Source organism: Sebastes umbrosus, chromosome 3, assembly GCF_015220745.1.
Source record: "Sebastes umbrosus isolate fSebUmb1 chromosome 3, fSebUmb1.pri, whole genome shotgun sequence".
NCBI lineage: Eukaryota > Metazoa > Chordata > Actinopteri > Perciformes > Sebastidae > Sebastes > Sebastes umbrosus.
This window is the reverse complement of record NC_051271.1, coordinates 11,924,668-11,945,486: the sequence shown is the minus strand read 5'-3', so window position 1 is coordinate 11,945,486 and position 20,819 is coordinate 11,924,668. Positions and strand designations below refer to the sequence as shown.

The 20,819-nt window shown below is 39.7% G+C and overlaps 1 protein-coding gene across 4 annotated transcripts in view; it reads left to right on the top strand.

Annotated features, from left to right (window-relative positions):
* Nucleotides 1-20,819, top strand: part of pax5 (paired box 5) — a 64,189-nt gene that overhangs the window by 14,660 nt on the left and 28,710 nt on the right. For all 4 annotated transcript variants that reach the window (XM_037764984.1, XM_037764982.1, XM_037764985.1 and 1 more), the window contains exons 2-5: nt 6,597-6,762; nt 11,255-11,452; nt 12,164-12,228; nt 16,479-16,604. In XM_037764984.1, coding sequence (XP_037620912.1) covers nt 6,597-6,762; nt 11,255-11,452; nt 12,164-12,228; nt 16,479-16,604 — 555 coding nt within the window. The remainder of the gene's footprint in view (nt 1-6,596; nt 6,763-11,254; nt 11,453-12,163; nt 12,229-16,478; nt 16,605-20,819) is intronic.

The window sequence follows — 20,819 nt, the reverse complement described above, 5'->3', positions numbered from 1 at the left end:
TCCTATAAAGGGTAAATAAATAAAATACAACAGGGCTGCATAATGACCCCTGGTCCCCTGGCTGTCTCTGTCTCTGTCCCTCTCTGATTCGGTTTCTCCCTGGGATGAAAATGAAGCTGCTGCCTCTGCCAACACTTTCCCCCCTCCTTCTCTAGAGACTGTAGCTTCAGCTTTTTACAGAAAGACCTTTAAAAGCCAAGACCCCCCCTCCTCATTTGGCAGAATCTATGTATCTCATTTGCAACAAAACCTCCAGAGCCAGGCCAATGCTGATTGAATTTTTTGGGAGCAAGTGGTTAATTTGTTTGGTCAGTGTGATGAATTGCTGGACCTCTGTCTCTAAACTCACACAGCTGTAAGGGAACATCAGTCCTGGTATTAAAAAAAAATACACTTTTTAGGCGTCTGTCCACAAGAAAGGGAATAGATTCCTCCCCAAAATGCAAGGCAATTTTCCTGTTATGATGATAAAAACTGCAAGATCAAATTGAGTCTAAGCCAGCACCGTTTCTTGCCTATACTATGGATGAGTAAAAAACATGGCATATAGTCTTTAAAATGCTACTTATTGAGAGAATTATGCTACAGTGGCCGATAAACAAATGCCTTTATAGAATGTGCAAGTTATTGCGTTTGTCCCTATCAGTATTTATAGGCTCGGAAAAAATAAATTTCAAACACATAATCCCCATAACCGAACCCCAAGAATGGTGAGAGTCTGAACGTCTAATGCCAACAGTAAATACACAGATAAGTGAATAAATAGTTATCTGGAGGTTTTTGTAGGTCACAAGTCATTCCTCTCCATCTCTTTACAAAGCAAGGCGTATTTCATGCCCTGGCCCAGATAGGAAGGGTGAAAGGAACCATTTCATTTACTCTTATCTGAGAAAGAGGGGGAGAGAGAGAGAGAGACAGAGAGAGAGAGGGAGGAGGGAGAGTCTTCTTCTCTGCAGATACCTGTGGTGAGGAGGGCGTGTATGCACAGTCGGCTTCTATAAACGACCCTGCAAAAACTGTGCTTTTATTCATCGAAAGGTTTCAGGACATAATAATAAAGAGAGGAGGAGGAGGGAATAATGCCTTCACACAACTATACAAAACATTCACAGAGAGCGAGAGAGTGTGTGTGTGTGTGTGTGTGTATGTGTGTGTGTGTGTGTGTGTGTGTTAAGGACTTGAATTTGTCCATGTAGGTCAGCAGGTTCCTTCTCGCTTTGAGGAATATCTGAGTGTGTGTGTGTGTATGAGTTTTCTCTCTGCATCTTAGTGGGATGTTACAGTCATGATGTCCAGTAAAATCACGGGATTATGGGACAAAATATACAAGAATAGTGGGGTTCAGGTGGCTTAAGGGCGCGGACATCCCCGGTTCAAGTCCAGCCGGGGACCTTACAATCATCTGTCTGCTACCAACTTTCCAATAAAGGCGATAAATGTCTCAAAATATGTAAAAAAAAAAAAAGTATCTCCAGTGAATCGAGGATGTAATGATAGAGGGTGTAGTCCGCTGTACGGATTGTAAAGCCCTTTGAGGCAAATTTGAGAGCTGTGATTTTGGGCCATGCACGTGAATAAAATTGACTTCTCCATCCTGCACTGGCTCAGGAGAAGAGTAGTATAAAAACCACCAGCAGGCTCACTCACAGGGAAGCCAACACATCATCATAATATGCGGGATAAATACAAGACCTCTATTTAATATTACTTCAAACAGCTTCCTGGATGTATGCTCCAAATCCTCTTCCATTGATACCAAATATTACAAATAAACTGTACACCAGTTCACCAAGTTGAAAATATTAGGTCAATTCCCGACAAAGGATCATCTTCATGTGATATTGTTGCACTGCTGCTCATCAGACGAACTTAAGGCATAAAGAAATAGTTACACGTCACTCAAAAAAACATATACTACCTTCACCCAGGATGATGTTCCTGCTGGGCAGTATTGTTTTACTATAGGGGCGATATTGAGTATTGCATATCCATAAAGGTAGAGGACTTGTGAGAGATAGATTTTTAAAAGAATAGTCAAAATGAAACCCACAGAGGTCCTGACTTTTAGTTCCTATCGGTCAAGCTTCAAGGCTGGATCCTACATTTCCCATAATGCAAAATGTCTGCTTTAGACACAACTGCATTAAAATTGTGTTTCTGTAATTTGTAGTGTTCAACCAAGTGGGCAACCTCCGGGTCTGAGATGTGAAGTCAATGAGGAAGTGCCTTAAACTTGCATTCTTTCTAACAGCCAGCAGGGGGCGACTCCTCTGGCTGCAAAAAGAAATCTGACTGTATAGAAGTCTATGAGAAAATGACCCTACTTCTCACTTGATTTATTACCTCAGTAAACATTGTAAACATGAGTTTATGGTCTCAATCGCTAGTTTCAAGTCTTCTTCAATACAGCATGATGTTCATTTAGTAAATTATGGTCCCATTTAGAATCAAATAGACCATAAAGCAGGGTATGCTTTAGGGCGTGGCTACCTTTTGATTGACAGGTCGCTACCATGGCATTGTCCCGGTCTGGGAGTTGTCCGTGTTTTCGTGTCACAAGTTCAACCCTTTCACAGTGTGTTTTATTTAAGTTGATTGTAACATTTTGATCGTCTTAAAATGTCAGCTTTTGGTTGTACTTAGCTCCACCCTCTCGTGTCACTTCTGGTTGCAAAAAAACAAGATGGCGACAGCCAAAATGCCAAACTCAAGGCTTCAAAACGGCAGTCCACAAACCAATGGGTGACGTCACGTGACTATTTCTTATATACAGTCAATGATTTAACCCCAAGCTGGGATAACTGACAACATCATGAGAGTTATTTTCTCAGGACTTGACAAAGCTCCTCCAGAGCTTCAAAAGACATCATCATATAAATGTTTTTACAAGCTGAGCAGCGGTAATCCTGCATGATGAATTAACTGATTTTGATTTGTAAAATCGGTAGTGTGCCTCTTTAATGCTCCTGTCCCACCAAAACACATATCCTTTATTTAGTAGATTGCTCCTTTAATTGAACAGATTTGATGCTTTTGATACAGCTGATGTGATTATATTGTCTTTAAAGTTCACGCTGGTTTGTTCTATTTCATGCCATTTAGTCTTTGAGCCTTGGTTGAGCCCAGCTTTCATGCACATTGCATAAATATGACTCTGTCTATATATATTGGTGTCTTTTGTAAAGAGCGATTGCTTTTCAAATTGTGCTGTCTGCAGCAGGCATCTGCATAATGAGGCTTCTTCTATCTCCAAAAATAAAGTAGTAAGAGAGAGAAGAGAGTGACCGCCCGCATCAGCCGCTTGGAAATAGCTTTGTTTGATTTCACAGAATGAGACTGTAGACTTCACATTTCTGTATTTATCTATTTGTGTTTGAGCTGAAGGAGACTGTGTGTGTGTGTTTCTTTATTTTATGCTGATGGAGGGAAGGAGAGGACAGGGGGACAGGTTCAGGGGACAGCTTTGTGTTTAAGGGGGTATCCCTGCTGGGGTAATGTGTTTAAAATCTATTACCCCCACAGCTAGGATTAGTGTGTGTGAGTGTGTGTGTCTGTGTGTCTGTGTGTTTCCCCTAAAGACGTAATCACTATGGTAATACAAAAGCCAGTGGATTATGTGAAGAAAAAAATCTGGTTGATTTATACTCTGCCTTTGGTGAGATATGTACATATACAGTACTGTATACACACACTCACACACATACACACACTACTGGGGAGTGGCCTAACTAGTACTCTTACATACTGTATCCAACCACTGCTGACTATATTATTATATTATTATATATATATGTAGATATATGTACGTATATATCGGCTGATACAGTGGTTAGCTTGCTTTGCTGTTTGGAGTTTGTTTGGAGGCGTGGAACTGGATGTGTTTGTCAGACTAAGTGCTTGCCGACTGCTGACCCGTCCGGGGTCGACCCTGCCTCTCCTCTGGTGCATGCTGGGATATTACAGCTAGGACAATTAGTTGGTTAATCGATTAGTCCAGTGTTTCCCAAGCCTTTTTTTCTGGGGACCCACTTTTTAAAAATGGGAAACCATCTTGACCCAATTCACAATAGGCCTTATAAATATAAATCATGCAAATTTGTGCATAAATGAACGTCCCTGATTATTTTTTACTGCCATTTCCACATCACCGTATATTATGTTGAAGAGGAAAATCAGCTCTTTTGCAGACGTTTGATAAATTATTTTATGCATGTGTTATGGAAAACATATACACGTTATCCTAAATACTTTATAAATGCGGAGTAAACAGGCTCTAGTTTTTTCCTCTCATCAGTAAAACAAACAGAATGTACGCTAGCCTTTCATATTAGATTTAGTGTTATAAGTCGGCTACAATTATCAGAACAATACGAACATTCAGGCTCCCTCATGTGGCTCAAAGGTGTACTGCAGATATAAAATAAAAAATGATGGAAGAAATTCTGCAAATTTATTTGGCGTCCCCTAATAAAATATTCTGCGACCCATCTGTGGGTCCCAACCCAGTGTTTTGGAATGACTGGATTAGTCGATTTACAACAAATTAATTGGCAATAAGTTTGATAAGCGATTCATTGCTTTAGTCATTTTTAAGCAAAAATTCCAATAATTTTCTGGTTTCAGCTTCTCCAATGTGATAATTAGTCGTCCACAATAGAAAACTGAGTAACTTTGCATTTTGGGCTGCTGGTTGGACAAAACAAGTCATTTAAAGACGTCACCGTGGGCAAACTGTATCCTCCAATTCACACCCAATTTCTACTTATTGTCCCTGCTGTTTTAAATCCGTCAATCAAAATCGGAAGTTTGTCAGATGAATTAAAAGGCAGCTATGACTTTCTCCGTCTAATGGTTACAGTAGCAGAAGAGCGAAGGATTAAAACACTTTATAACAATCCCATGAATCTCAATATTATGTAAAGGATCAGCTTGTCTTCTGTTCTCGTGTATACCAGTGTTATTCTCTTTCATTTATTTCCTCCATACGTTCATCCCTCAGGGGGAATATTAGTGGGGCCGGGGCCAGGCCTTGGTCAATAATTAATCCCCTCATTTACTTAAGATCTTGGCTTACTCTGCCCCGGGTGAAAATGGGCAAAGTTTGCACTTTGGAAGAGTCAAACTGGTACTATTGTGCTGAGCCAGATAAATCAGTGGCAGGAGAGAGATCCGATGTATTTCAGATAGTAAATTGACTCGAGCAGATGAAGGATCCAAGCCCAGAAAGTGTGGCTCTGCTGCAGTTTAAACAATAATAATAATAATATACATATACACACACACAAAGCAGCTCCAGGAGAAAAATAAGAGATTTTTTTGGACATAATTATATGTTCAGTGCTAGTCAGTGATTCAAGGGAGCTAGATTTTCACTAAGGATGTTTTTAATGTGAGAATTTACCAACTGTTGTCCCACAGAAACAATCTGTTAATGGCACCAACACAACATTGTTTTTCTGTTGAAGCCTCATTGATCAGTTGACTTTCCCTGCACAAGAGAAATCGACGAGGGTGAGAACAGATCGGCATTAAAGCCGAGCAAATAAAATAAAATGTGGACGCTTTAATCCAGACCGGAATGTGGCCGTTGGATGTGATGATAAATGTCTGTCTGAACAGCCTTTTAACTAGGGGTGTAAGAAAATATTGCGATATTATGTTTGATACTGTTTTGATTCTCAAAAACACTGTACTGATTTTTAATTAATAGTTTACATGAAAAGATTAACTCAGTCAATACTTTATTTAATTTGCAAAGAAATGCGTCCTCTCAGTGTATGTGTCCTCTCGAGGTAGTGCTATGATGTTGGATGTTACAGGGACCGTGATCAAAGCAAATGAAGATCCCACTGTTTTGATTGCATAAAAAGTCAACTTTTTTTTTACTCAGATTTTATGCATATGGTGGTGTGTTCTCGACAGTTTTCCTAAAATTAGATTTTAAAAAATCACAATATATCACATTGCTTACGGTATTGCAATATATTGCATCGTAACCCCTGTATCGTGATACATATCGTATCGCCAGATTCTTGCCAATACACAGCCCTAGTTTTAACAAGGAATTTTAACTCTCCAGCTGCTTCGATGGAGCTGTACAGCCGTCAGCGATTGGAGACTGTAGTTCCTCTTGTGTCAGGTCTAAGTCAGTCTGTCTTTTTTAAAATATGGTTTTATTTGATCTAAAATGAGATTCGATGAGGTTGACAGACATGAGGATCACGTTGGAAAAGCAGGAGTTACAACATTTGTGACATTCTTGTGTCCAATTTTCTGTTGTGTCTTTCCAAAAATGTAATTAGAGGACAAACCAGGCCTTAATGATGCAGTCAATTAAGATGTTTTTATCATTGATTTTGTACTTTTTATTCGTCGCACATGTAGCTAAAGTCACGATCGTTTAGTCCTCTAAAATCCTCATCAACCTTCATTTGGTCACTCACATTTGAATAACTTTATCTTTGTCTCATTTCATTGCCTGTAACCTAATTAAATTTCTAGGCAGCCATAATATTTCTCTCTCTCACTCATCCTTGACCTTGTTTTGATTCATTTCAAACGCTGTCTTTTCTCTCTCTCTCCTCTCTCTCTTCTAGGACATGGCGGAGTGAACCAGCTCGGAGGTGTGTTTGTGAACGGCAGACCCCTCCCAGACGTAGTTCGACAGCGAATAGTGGAACTCGCCCACCAAGGGGTTCGGCCCTGCGACATCTCACGCCAACTACGAGTCAGCCACGGATGTGTCAGCAAGATACTGGGCAGGTAAAAGGCACACAGTCACCTATACGACCATACACACTCAGCGGTTTGGCGACAGACTGTGAGGTCGTGTGGCCTGTCACGCCTCGGACGGTTTGGTTAAGGTGTGTGAAAAGGTCGGCTCCCTGGTTTGACGCCATCTTTTACGCATAAGGGCAATCTTTGAAGCAGGACAGCTAAAAGTATATTGTTCATTTTTGGGTCTTTCTGCGTAGTGCTTTTTTTTGCAACAATTAATCGATTAATTGTGAACTAAATTAATCGGCAACTATTTTGATAATCGATTAATCGGTTTGAGTAATTTAAAAAAAGAAAAGATTCTCTGATTCCAGCTTCTTAAATGTGAATATTTTCTGGTTTCTTTACTCCTCTATGACAGTAAACTAAATATTTTTGAGTTGTGGACAAAACAAGATATTTGAGGACGTTGTCTTGGACTTTGGGAAACACTGATAGACATTTTTCACCATTTTATAGACATTTTATAGGCCGAACAACTAATCAATTAATCGAGGAAATAATCGACAGATTAATCGACAATGGAAATCGTTAGTTGCAGCCCTTCTTTTTTTTTTGTCAACACAGGCTTCAGGTTCAGAGTTGGCTAATCATGTGTCAAACTGAAGCCCCTGTAAGGTCACACCGACTCATTTAGTGTCCATTTCTTTGATTCCCACAAGCTGCATTTTCAGTGCCGTCTGCCGTTGTTTTCGCTTGCCTCTTATTTCTCTCACTCTACTCTCTTTATTTATTTTGTTTTGCCTTTTTAACCTTCCTCTCACCTCTCTGTATCCTGTATTTCTCATCCGACCCCTCTCAATATTTCTGTGTCTCTCCTCACCCCCCTTTTCTCTCTCTCTCTCTCTGCCTTTTCAAAGCTAAATTCAAGACTAAATCCCTGCTCGTTCCGTCCCCCGGAGAAGAAAGGGGGACAAAAGGGAAAAGATTCATCACTTTTTGGAATTAGCATCAAAATGAAAGTGGCACCATATTTCTGCACCCCTAAAAAAAAGGACGGAGGGAGATGGAGAAAGGGAGAAAGACAGGGAACACAATCAAAAAGGGGAAAGGCATGTTAAAGAAGAAGAGTGCAGGGAGAAAGAAAAAACGAATGAGAGACAGAGAGACCATTTGAAGGGGACGGAGGGGAAGGATTAGCTACAGCGACCCTCAGCTATATCAAAAAATGTGTTGCTCATTGTTCTCCCTTGCCTCTCTTTCTCTCTCTCTCTCTTTCTGTCTTCCTCTCTCTATCTCCCTCTCTCTCCCCTGTCCTGGCCGTTCAACTCACTGAAGCGTTACCGTGAGGGGGGAGGAGAGGGGATCCAGGGATGGAAGGAGGGAGGGAGGGTTGTTTTATCCTCTCCTCTCTGTCTCTCTGGTGCCAGCAGAACAAAAACACCAACTCTACCACTCTGTGTGTGTGTGTGTGTGTGTGTGTGTGTGTGTGTATTAGCTCATCGTTGTGCGGATATCAATAACCATGCTCGTTTATTCACCAATGATTCAGCTGTGAATAATTTAAATAGTTTTCCATTTGGAAATAGATTGTTTTTTTTCTCCTTTAGCTGTGTTTATACTCCAGCTGTGAATAGTCAAATTGTGCAACACATGCACGCACACACACACACACAAAAAGAGAGACAAGGAAACGCACATATACAGGAACACACATCTTCACGGAGGGGATAACTCTACCGTACAGCGGTGGAGGGAGAGAGAGAGAGAGAGAGCAGGTTTAAGACTGACTGACAGCTTGCATCCACACACAGCATCCCCCCTTTTTCTGCAAGCTGTGTAGCGTATTTGCTGTCCTCCCACCCCCCCACCCTCTGCCCCCCTACCCCACCCCATGCCCTTTCTGCATGCAAATACATTCATGAAATAGCCATGGTGGACACGAAGCGCCTGAATCTTGGAGTGTGTGTGTTTGTGTTTGTGTGTGTCAGTGCCACCCTCTTCTTACCTCTGTGTCACGATGTGAAATTGCCAAAGAAAACAACAGCCAGCACGAGTCGGACATCAGATATTGTTATCCACAGTTTGTTCTAATGACTGTGACATTATCCTACAACAACTTGTAGCGAGGGTTTTCCAGGGAACCTTAACCTACTGATGGGACTGCATATTACTGAATGGTCTGATTTGTATGGTCAGTTTATTTTTTTATTGATTTAACATTTTGATATCATGCCAATAATAGTTTTCTCTGTATCTGTTGGTCTATGTAGAGAACCAGGTGTAAACAATCAGTTTTGACTCTTTCCATCGTGATGAAGACCCTGTGTGGTTATACCAATATGTCCGACTAATTAAAGGCATTGAATATAACTTATGTTCCGACTATACTGCCTGGAGAAAGTTTTGGGTTGAAGGCCTCTTTTGCGAGACATACAAAAGCAGCAGCGATCTAACAGACAAGATGTTATGAAAACAGACAGCAACAAAGGTCAAATAGAGCTAACAGCAGAGACAAATACCAATGGAGTCCTTTACCACAGAATTTTACAATAGTCTTAAATTTGGCTCGAGTTATCCGTTTCCTATCCACGCATAGGGACAGACAGTGAATACGATAATCAAGTTGTCAGCGTCAACAGATATGGCTTTTGTAATATTTGTAATTGTCTTCATCATATTTAGATATAATATAAAAGTGGTTGGTTAAAGAATAGGTTTGTATGTTTTCAAGTCTCTCTCAATACAATACTCACATGCCCTTATGTACATTGAAAGAGTTATTGGGCGCTGTAGTTATTTCTCCTGTACATACTGGCTGTGAAGTGAGTTGTCGACACACCGTAATGTTCAACAGAAGCTTATATGAGGATCCAGCAGTCTGAGTGAAAATCCCAATAAGTCGCCAGAAATTTTTTTGGCATTGTACATTTCTGCAAACCAGGAATGTGTTTCATGAATACGTTTCTACGTCACTTGTTCTGACCCAATGCAAAAACGTCGACATTCAATGTATCTGTGGTTTGCAGAAACGTACACTGCCAACATTTGTTTTCCTGGTAACTGGGCTGTAAAATCCTCAAATCAAGAGGATATCTTCCAAAGTTTTTGCCTTTTTTGTGCGAACTTCTCTTTATTTTTCCCCAGAAAAGTGTTGAAAAGATTGGTTAACTGCAGTTGGAGGATATACTGTACACAAAGAGCAACTGTGACTTTGAAAAGTGAACCACTTGATTTGACTAAATCAGACTGATATTAGCGTCAGTTGGATTCAAGAATGTATTTCTTGCACAGGACAAACTCGGTGGATTTAGCATCGATCACCTCGCTTCACTTTGTCAGTATATGGACAGTGAGAATGTGAACCTATCCTTCAAGAAATGTCATCTTTTTCAAGATCAGGTGCAAATGGAGGAGCAGGAGGAGGGTGAGGGACAGGTCAGAGAGTTTTGAATTCAAGCCAGAGAAAAGTCCTGAGTGCAGGAGGAAGGTCGTTCATCTACTGAGGAGCCAGGAGGGAAAGAGTTGGGACTAGGTGGAACAAGGTGTAAAGTGTCACGAGTGCACCAAATCTGAAGTAGAATATAGTTCCCAATAAATGCATTCTGTTTGAGTAATTCTTGCTTAAACTACAGTACCCAGCTGCTCTAGGAGAGGACTTAGCTTTAAATTAAACTATATATTTGTGAGCAATTGTTAAAGATTTGCGTCTTTAGTAGGAACCAGTGGTGATTAAATTTCTCAGCTTCATCATTCTTACATGTTGCATTAAAATAATTTTTAGCCCATTTTGGATCTTTTAGATTAAACATTTTTAATTTCAAGATAACATTTAAAACACCTTGTGGGACTAGAGGTAATATGAAATAAAAACTACAAATAACCAGAGGTGGAAAGTAATCAAGTACATTTACTCAAGTACTTAAGTACAATTTTGAGGTACTTGTACTTTACTTGAGTATTTCCATTTTATTATACTTCTACTCCACTATGTCAGATGCAAATATTGTACTTTTAACTCCGCTACATTTATTTGACAGCTATAGTTACTAGTTATTTTGCAGATTTTGATTATTAATACAAAATATGAATCAACTTATAAATTATGATATATTATTATTGGTATTATTAACTACCCAACAGTATATAAAGTAATTCAAATTAGCTCCACCTTTAGCAGCTGCAACATTAAAGTGATGAACAAATTAATGCATCAATGATTATAATCAAATAATATATATTATCTGCACAATGACTACTTTTATTTTTGGTACTTAAAGTATATTTTGATACTAATACTTTTTTACTTTTACTTACAATTTTGAATGCAGGACTTTTACTTGTAACAGAGTATTTATTACACTATAGTATTGCTACTTTTACTAAAGTAAAAGATCTGTGTACTTCTTCCACCACTGCAAATAACTGAAAACAAATTTTCAACAGCTTTTATGCAACACTTCTTCTAGAAATATTACAACCTTCCCGTGTTGCCCCTCATGAGCGAGCATCTTTCTTCTGCTTCTTTGATTGGCAGGTACTATGAAACGGGCAGTATCCGCCCCGGGGTGATCGGGGGATCCAAACCAAAGGTTGCTACTCCCAAAGTGGTCGACAAGATCGCCGATTACAAACGCCAAAACCCCACCATGTTTGCCTGGGAGATCCGGGACAGGCTCCTGGCTGAGAGAGTGTGTGACAACGACAGCGTCCCCAGCGTCAGCTCCATCAACAGGTACTACAGGCTGTGTGTGTGTGTGTGTGTTTGAGTATCAACCTATAGCAACAGGTACTGAGTGTAGGTAGAGCTCACAGCGATATAATACTGTGTGTTTTATGTGTGTGTGTGTGTGTGTGTGTGTGTGTGTGTGTGTGGGAGTGGAAGAGAGAATGGCAAAGAGGCCCCAGTCTCCATATGTATGAAGTGGCTGCAGCTCAGTGGTTCAACACGATGGTACAATGACAACCCTTTCCCCTGAGCATAGAGGCAGAGAGAGAGGGAGGGATGGTGAAATAAGAGAAAGAAGGAGGGAGCAAAAGAGGCAGACAAAAGGGAAGGAAGGTGTGCGAGAGTAAGGATAGACACAGACACAAAAGGGAAGGAAAGAAAGGGAAAAAGGAAAGGAGAGGAGAGGACATGAGAGGAGAGGAAAAGGGAAAGAAAGGAAAGGAAAGAGGAAGAAAAGGCTTGCATGAGCAGCCAAGCAGGAAGTGTGAGGCCCCTCTGCCATGTCAGCCTGCCTCAGCCACTTCACACACACACACATACACACGCACACACACACACACACACACATACACACACACACACACACACGCAGTTTAGCTCCCACGATGGTCATGTTCTCTCTGTCACTCAGAATCCTCTCACGCACACACACACACACACACACACACACAAGCGACCACTTCACACTCACTAATATCTCCTCCTCTCCTCCTGCAGGATCATTCGGACAAAGGTTCAGCAGCCGCCCGGCCAAACAGGCTCAGTGTCGGCTCACAACTTAGGTAGGTCTGCTGCGATGAAAATCCTGTTTCCAACTGTCAAAGCAAATTTTACAGCGGAGCCGTTTTTGTGTGAATCTCTCAGGAGCCCTCGTGTGCAGTACGTGGAACAACGAAAATGTATTGAAATTCTGGACCTCAACTTAGAGTGAAAAAACACAGCGTGAAATGTTGAGCGCCACGAGGGTCTTTGCTTGAATGCTTTAATCAAGATGTCCCAAAATGAAGAGTAATGGGATGCACAGTGTGTTAGGTGAACTGAGGGTTTGTGTGATGGTTGGGGTTAATAGAGAGCTGCAGGGATGACGTATTTTTGTTGTCCAACCAGGAAGTTAGCATCGCCCTGGTTCCCTTTGACAAAAAGCCAATGGGATTTTTCCATTGGATTTTGGATTATTGTAGAAAATAAGCTCTGTGGCAAACACACGTTTATGATTGTTTCGTAAAATAATCTCCACATATGAACACCACTTTTATGATTTTTGAAGCGTAAATACAATCGCCAGAAGTAAAAAAAAAACATCAGGCTATAAACAAACTACACTATGGACGCATGACCATCACCACCACTAACATAAAGACGGACTAGTGTTCGGCGTGATGACGTTAAGTAGTCTCATTTACACACTTGTTAGCAACCGCCTTTTTTAAGACACGTAAAAGTGTCAAAATTTCACAAGTGGGATATTTACTGATGTATTTTATGTCATAGAAGAAAACGTTAAAATCTCTTAATCTTGTGTTAACCACAGACTCTACAATACAATACAATACAATACCTGTAATACACTTACCTGTCGAAAAACGTAATAAGTAACCTAACCCAAGTATTACAATGTAAAAGTAATATAATCTGATTACTTTCCCTTACTTTTGGATTACCTCAATACCAAATATGCAAATGATGACAAGTGAAAAGAAAAATGATGACATTTTGCCATTACTTTGTATGTAAAGCAGAAAAGAGGAACAACATCCCAGTACAGTGCAACTTCTGCCTTCCAGCTGTGAAAATGCTGTCATCATCCAAGGACTCAAATCATTGGCACTAGTTACCGGATTTTAATTTAGAGCAGCAGCAGCTGTACCAATATAAACTAAAAACACATTCAAAAAACCCATCGACTTCAAGACGAGGGATCCAGAAGTGCAAAAATGCTAACTCATTTCTGGGTTTTAGGACTAATAATTTCGTATTCGTATAATTTTAGTACTTTTTTGCCCTTATCGTCAAGTGTACAGTGGAGAGCTGAGGGAGAGTGAGGAAAGACAACATGCAACAAAGGTGTCCACCTATGATGTCCATAAAACAATTATGAAATGTCTGCTGATAGAGCTCATGATTCCCAAACAGCATGTTACCAAATTCTAGTTTACAGCAAGGCTGGATTATTAACCGGACAAAGTGTGCAACTGCCCCGAGGCCTCTCAAAGGCCCACGTTTAATATGTGTCAGTTGGTTTGTGTTCATTTAATTAATCAAAATTTGTTTGGCAATATGCACCACTAAATCACATAATGAACTGAATTAAGCTGCAACGATTAATCAATTAGTTGTCAACTATTAAATTAATCGCCAACTATTTTGATAATCGATTAATTGAGTCATTTTTTAAGAAAAAAATCTGATTCCAGCGTCTTAAATGTGAATATTTTCTGGTTTCTTTACTCCTCTATGACAGTAAACTGAATATCTTTGAGTTGTGGACAAAACAAGACATTTGAGGACATCGTCTTGGGCTTTGGGAAACACTGATCAACATGTTTCACCATTTTCTAACATTTTATAGATCAAACAACTAATCGATTTTTCGAGAAAATAATCAACAGATTAATCCACAATGTAAATAATCGTTAGTTGCAGCCCTAGAACTGAAATGATAAAGGCCACAAAGCAGGTTCTGAATTATGGCTGATCTTGTCTTCTGCCTATTCCTAAATGAGTTTGTGTTCAACCAAATGATCCCAAACAGGAGTCCACGGCTCATTTTTGCTGCTTATGTGTTAATTCGGTCATGTTTTGTTTTGCCAACATAAAACAGATTGCAAGGACGTTTGAGAAAATAAGCAACAACAAAAAAAGAAACAGGAAGTCTGACATCTGATTCTGACGTTTGGATGAATGAAATTAATATTGTCCTCCTTCAGATTAACATGGTTTGACTGTTCATTTGTAGTTTCTAATCATGTTACAGACTGAAGCAATATATCTATTACAGCAGCTATGACTGAAATATTATTTCCTTTTACTCGATGAATATCTCAGAGTACAAATAAATATGAGAGCCTCTCTCTCTCTCTCTCTCTCTCTCTCTCTCTCTCTCCCTCTCTCTCTCTCTCTCACTCTGCCCTGCAGTGGATTGTGTTTCGGTGTCTCTCATATCTTCATAATCGCACATTGTCTATTAATCTAAATTAATTTCACACACACTGCTCCCTGACTCCTGCCTTTTACACACATTTAGCAGACACACACACACACACATGCATACACACCTAGATGCACCCACACACACACACACACACACACACACACACACACGCACGCTCACAGATTACACAGATAAATGGGTCCCACTCCCAGGCGGAAAATTGAACATTTGGATTTGGCGGAATAAAAGCGTTACGTCTGATAAAAAAAAGAGTGAAAAGAAAGAGAAAGGAAAATCAGATAATTGAAGTGCTAAATCAAGTGATGGGAAAAGGAGGGATATGCATTCATTATACTCTGCTTGTCGTTAGCGAAGGAGTAACGGCTGGAAGGGACCTTGATCCGCTGGTTTATCGTTTCTTTTTTTTTGTATTCCCTTTTCGGTCTTGTCTTTCTGTGTTTGGGGGGTCTGCTGGGAGAGAGGATTAGGATGTCTGTCTCCACACCTTTCTGTCCCTCCTGGGATACCATACTGTCACTCAACCCCATGTCCGCTTACAGGGGCACAGATAAGGGACCAGGGAATGAGTGACTGTATGTTTCTGTGTGTGTGTGTGTGTGTGTGTGTGTGTTTGTATGTGTGTCACTGAAGCGGTGACAAGTATGTCGCTGTGTCGCCCAGCGAGGAACTTGTCTCCTCCAGGGGGAAGATTAGAGGGAGAGACAACGAGGGGCAAAACACAGACAGACTCCTTTTTTTTTTCAAGCCTCCATTTGGTCTGTATGGCTGAGTAAAAGTTTTAGAGGATTAAAGTGCATCTATGTTGAGTTTAGGGAGAGAAAAATAGGATTTCACTCATAGTTTTTTGTTCTGTATCTTCTGTCTGTGAAGGTGTCATAAATAACTGAATCAAGACATGTGAGTGTTCAAGTGCTCTTCAAGTACAAAGAACAATAAATGCTGATGGAAGTAGTATTGGACATATTCAAGGAACAGCAGCTACAAAGTTCTGTGTCAGTCAGTGTCATGCAGTATGATTTTATCTGTCCGTTTAACATCATAAAGCCTAATTAAAACATTATTTTAGATGCATTTAAATAATACATATGAAGAACACAGTAGTGCTTTTGAGCTAAAGGTGACCTTTACTTTTATATATGAGCCCCAAATAAGGTGCTTTACATTAGTAGCAACAGCCACATGTGTATTTATGCCAATTCTATAGGCTACAAAATCTAACATGAATTCCTTAAAATCCCCTTAAACAAAAGCTGACACATCTGTAACATGGCTATATGGAAATAAATAGCCGAGTGTTTTGAAGTAAAACTCCAAGTAAACAACCTGTAAACGGTAAACATGGCCAAAACATTGAGACTGTCTGACTATATCTTTATAAATTGTATCATAAATTATGAATGTTAGTGTAGTTTCATCACATTTACAGTCACAGTTGTAGTAAAGAGTAGTAGAAGACATATAGTTGCATCATTATCCATGGGATCTTGATTTTAATGGAGATATTGCCGTTGAAATTTAGATTATATAAAGGCAAAGATAAAAATCTTATTTTTTCCTTTATTGCATCTCAGTTTACTCTGGAATGGTAATAAAAAATACGTTTACTTACCATGGATTCATTTTCCTTAGCTTCTTACTCATCAAACGAGACCAGAAATATGCATATAAGCCTTATGGTTGAGGCGCTACTCCTGATTCATTTTGGGTAGTTATTTTAGGTGTTTTTTATCCTGAGGGCTTAAGAGGTTAACGCGTGATATAATATAAAGATATTTGTGATTATTCTTCTCCATTGCTTGTCCTTTTCTTTTGTCTAATTTTTCTAAAAAATCATTGTAATGTCATGTGATCTGTTTGCAGCGACGTCCGTGGCGGCCACACAAGTGTCAGCAGTGACCAACGACTCAGCCGGCTCCTCGTACTCCATCAGTGGCATTCTGGGTATCAGCTCAGCTGCCGACGTGGGCAAGAGGAAGAGGGACGAAGGTGAGCAAAAGAATATATGTCAGTGTGTGTGTGCTTGAATATATTGTTTACCACTCCTGCGTTATTGTATTTTTTATGTTAACTGCATTTTTTCAAGTGCACTTATATAAATACACAACATACATAAACGATGTGGACGCCCTCTGATCCCGATTACAACATGGAGAGCTCAGATGGAAAGAAGTCGGATCAATGACAGATGTGTGTGAGTGTGTGTGTGCAGGTGCGATATGGGATTCTAAACCAAACATCTTCATTCAGAAACCCCTATTTGTTGACAAACGGAGCTACCTGAGATGTCAGTTTATGCATGCACTATTGATCATATACGCTGTCATACCGGATCAATGTTGGACGCATGTTAATGGAGGCGGGAGCTGGTGTGTGTGCACATGAGGGGGTTCTTCTCACATGTACTCTATGTATATTTGTGTGTGTGTGTGTGTGTGTGTGTGCGTGCATACATGTGTGCATGTTTGTGGGTGTGTATTTGGCAGTGTCAGTGGCATTAAAAAGCCATCACACAGACAGTCTCCTACGGTAAATGAGACAGGACCAGATGTCGGAGCGAGGGGGGGTGACAGAACGCCACTGGGGGCTATTTCTCGCTTTCTGTCTCTAACACACGGACACACACACACACACACATACATACAGATACAGTATGGAGTCCTTTTCCCACTGCTGATAAATTTCTAAAACATTCCAGCAGGTTCCAGGATGAATCCCAGGTGCACCTACAGCGTTCCGATATGCTCGGATACGGCCCACTTACCCATCAGCAGAGCACAAAGACTTTAGACCTGACACACACACAAATCCACACAAACCCACACACACACCAAGACACATACCAAATACAGACGAATAATGATGGTGTTTGTTCTAGAGACTTCCACTTTCACCACACAAGGGTAACTGATAGTTTGTACACACGTTGGATCAGAGTTTACCTTAAAAAATTATGACTTTACGCCAGAAATTTGATAAAAACTCAAAATTTCGAAAAAAAAAAAGTTTATACACCTGGCTGAGGTGGAAAAGCTAGTGTGTCATTTATCACTGAAGCTTTGGCTCCACTGAAGAGACGAAAAATTGTGGAAGACGAAAACCATCATATCTGTGTGGACCCGTAAGGACACATAAACTTAGCTTCACGATTTCTACACTGTTTTCCATTTGCACTCTTTTAATTACGTCATCTTGTTGTACTCTCTGCGGCCGAAATGGTTCAATCAAAGAGCGTATATTGCCAAGAAGTGAAAGCCAATTGATCTTTCCATTGCAAAATCATTAGCAAAGCTACGCTTCCGCCATTTTGGACTGACCGGACACCAGTAAAACGTCCGCCTAAAAAGTGCCGTACAAAAATAAAACAAAATTATTTATATTCTATTGTCATATTCTACCGAAATAGCCTGTGTTGAACAATAAAATATTTAAATATAATACGTTTTCAGTCCAAAATGGTGGCAAAACACTCTTTGCTTCTACACTCTTTGGTTCAGTAGCACCTGATTGGAGACTTAATGCCATCAACTCTTTCTCATCAACTCCTAATATTCGCATTACAGTATTGGATGGAAACACGCAGTAATCTGCGTTTTCTTTTGCAGATTTTCCTCATATTCTGTTAAAATTTGCACAAAATTTGGATTGAAACTTGACTATAGTGGCTACAGAGCACTTCACAGAATGTCATGTTTAATACTGACCTATAATTGTCTTTTCCACAGGAGACATTTTGACTTTTTATAGGATGAAAAGCACAGGTGTCTCTTAATAATAATCATATAGTGATGGCTCAGTTTCATTTATAGGTATTCTTGTTCCACGGCCCTGGTGTTATTACAATAATTCAAAATGTATCCGGGGTCTACTTTTCTTATAAAGCCATATTTCATTGACAAGTATAATATGAGTCACGTATAATTACACAAATGCATCCCACACTATTATGTGTGCTCTGATGTCTGTGGCACCGACTCTGTGGTTGAATCTGTAGTTGAAGTCGAAGCTCTGTTATCTAATTAGCAGCATTATTGTCTCACTTTGTTCTTTATGTGCATGACGTGCTACACCATGTGCTACATGTGTGGTCTGTCTCTTGTTTTTACTACGACTGGACTTTGTGTTTCACAATTCATATCGTAGAAAATATTGTATCACTTCACGTTTCACTGAAGCGTCCACAAAGCATTGTGTTGCCGCGCGTCACGTTTTGCTTGTGTGTTTTATCTGCAGTGTTTCTGTGGCAGAGGTCTGCGCGGTTGGCTCTGTGGTCTAATTAACAGCATTGCTAATCACAGCTTCCATTAGAGCGGCCCCCGCTGGATAATGACACACACACACAGCAAGGGGCGACAGGGGGAACAGCATGCACTGACATGGACAGACAAACACATACACAAATACACAATAATGCAAGCTTCTCACACACACTCGCGGCCGTATGCTTGTCGGTACGAACATTTGTACACAGAAGGAAAAAGACATAAACATACACAAGTAACAAGACCAACAATCACACAGCTTTCTCATGTTGACTTTGTTGTTATATCTGCCTCTCAGTACAGGTGAATATGTTACATATGCAGTAATGAGACAGTGTCTTTCCATGTATGAAGCAAATTATCCAAATAGCCTGATGAAAAGGAGAAAACAATGTTTTTTGTTTCCCCAAAACAACATCAGGGAAAAAGGTGGCACTAAAATGCAAAATAAAGCAAAAGAATCACCTCACCTTAATTGATAATTTTGGTAAATTTCATTTTGAATGGACTGGCATGTTTCTCCCTGAAGACTTTTGTCAGTCGGTTGGTTGAAAATTAAATTCACCACAATGATCAAAGCATGAGGTGATTTTGCTTTTTTCAGTATTTTCCAACTTCTTTGTACATTTGTTTTGTGGAAACAAACACAATTCTTACAGATCTTTTGCACAGCAGACATTTTTACATGTCATATTGTAGCAGGAAAGGCACAGGTGCCATCAATAATGTTAATGATGGCTGAATCCCATTTAGTTGCCGTGTGAAAGCACCAAGAGACTGTTGTTTGTGTCCCGTGCATTATGTTTCATTTTCACGTTACAATCAGCTGTTCGTTCGTGTCCCATGTTCACAACGTCAAGTCTCACTTTACAAACGTAGCAGTCTTAAGCCTAACCATGTCGTTTTTTCCTAAACATAACTAATATTAGATGCTAAAACCTAAAGTGACGCCAAGCGGCGTGACAAAGCGGCAGTATGTGACGCTTTGGGATGAGAACTTGTTGGTTATAGTGCATCAGGATTCCTTGGACATGTGAATGGAACTGAGCTCTTGTTAGTGTTATTTGTGCCATCTGTGCTCTAACTGTGTTTCTTGCTATGATAACACAAAATGTCTGCTGTGATAAAAGTCTATTTAGAGGCGGACCACCCTGATAGTCAGTGTAGGAGAAGTGCTCATGTTTCCTCTGATAGACTCAAAGTGGAGTAAAAACGAATCCATTCAGATGAATAATAGATATATATATTTTTTACGAAGCTTTGGATTCAAGCCACTGAGTGCCCTTGAGCAAGCATCTTTGTTATTGTGATATTATGAAATTGATTAAAATCACATCAAGTTATCATTTACTGTATAGGGATGCAATGATACCAATAACTATATTGGATATCGGGCTGATAATGACTATAATAGCTGGATTGGGTATCGTGACAATGAGGCCGATCTATTCCGTTCAATTCTATGTTTATATACTATCTGCATTATATAATGTTTAAGTTTTTACCAATTTGTTGCTACATTTAAAAGCTGCATTTAATTTTGAAGATTTTTTTTTACCAAGTTGCTGGTGTAAAATGTATTATTTTAATGATAAATAACAATTCAGTAAATTTATATCTATGTGTTTATTTGTTACATTTTGTTTTACAAAGTCAGGAAAGCAATTTTAAAGTCAAGCCTGATGTTGCCTAAGGGTTTAAGTGTTCCTGAGACGGACTAGTGGAAGGAAGTGTGATGTGGGATTTTTTTTTTTTTAATTTTTCATCAATTCAATACCAGCTTGTTTGGATATGTTGAGTTTTTTAATACTCCAGTTTATCTCCATCCACCCTTATGTCCCCAAAAGAAATGGGAAAAAAAGGAGACCTAAAAAACAAATTGACAGACACTGAGAAGAATTGTCATTGTTGAGAGAAACATTATGTTTAAGGCTCTTACACA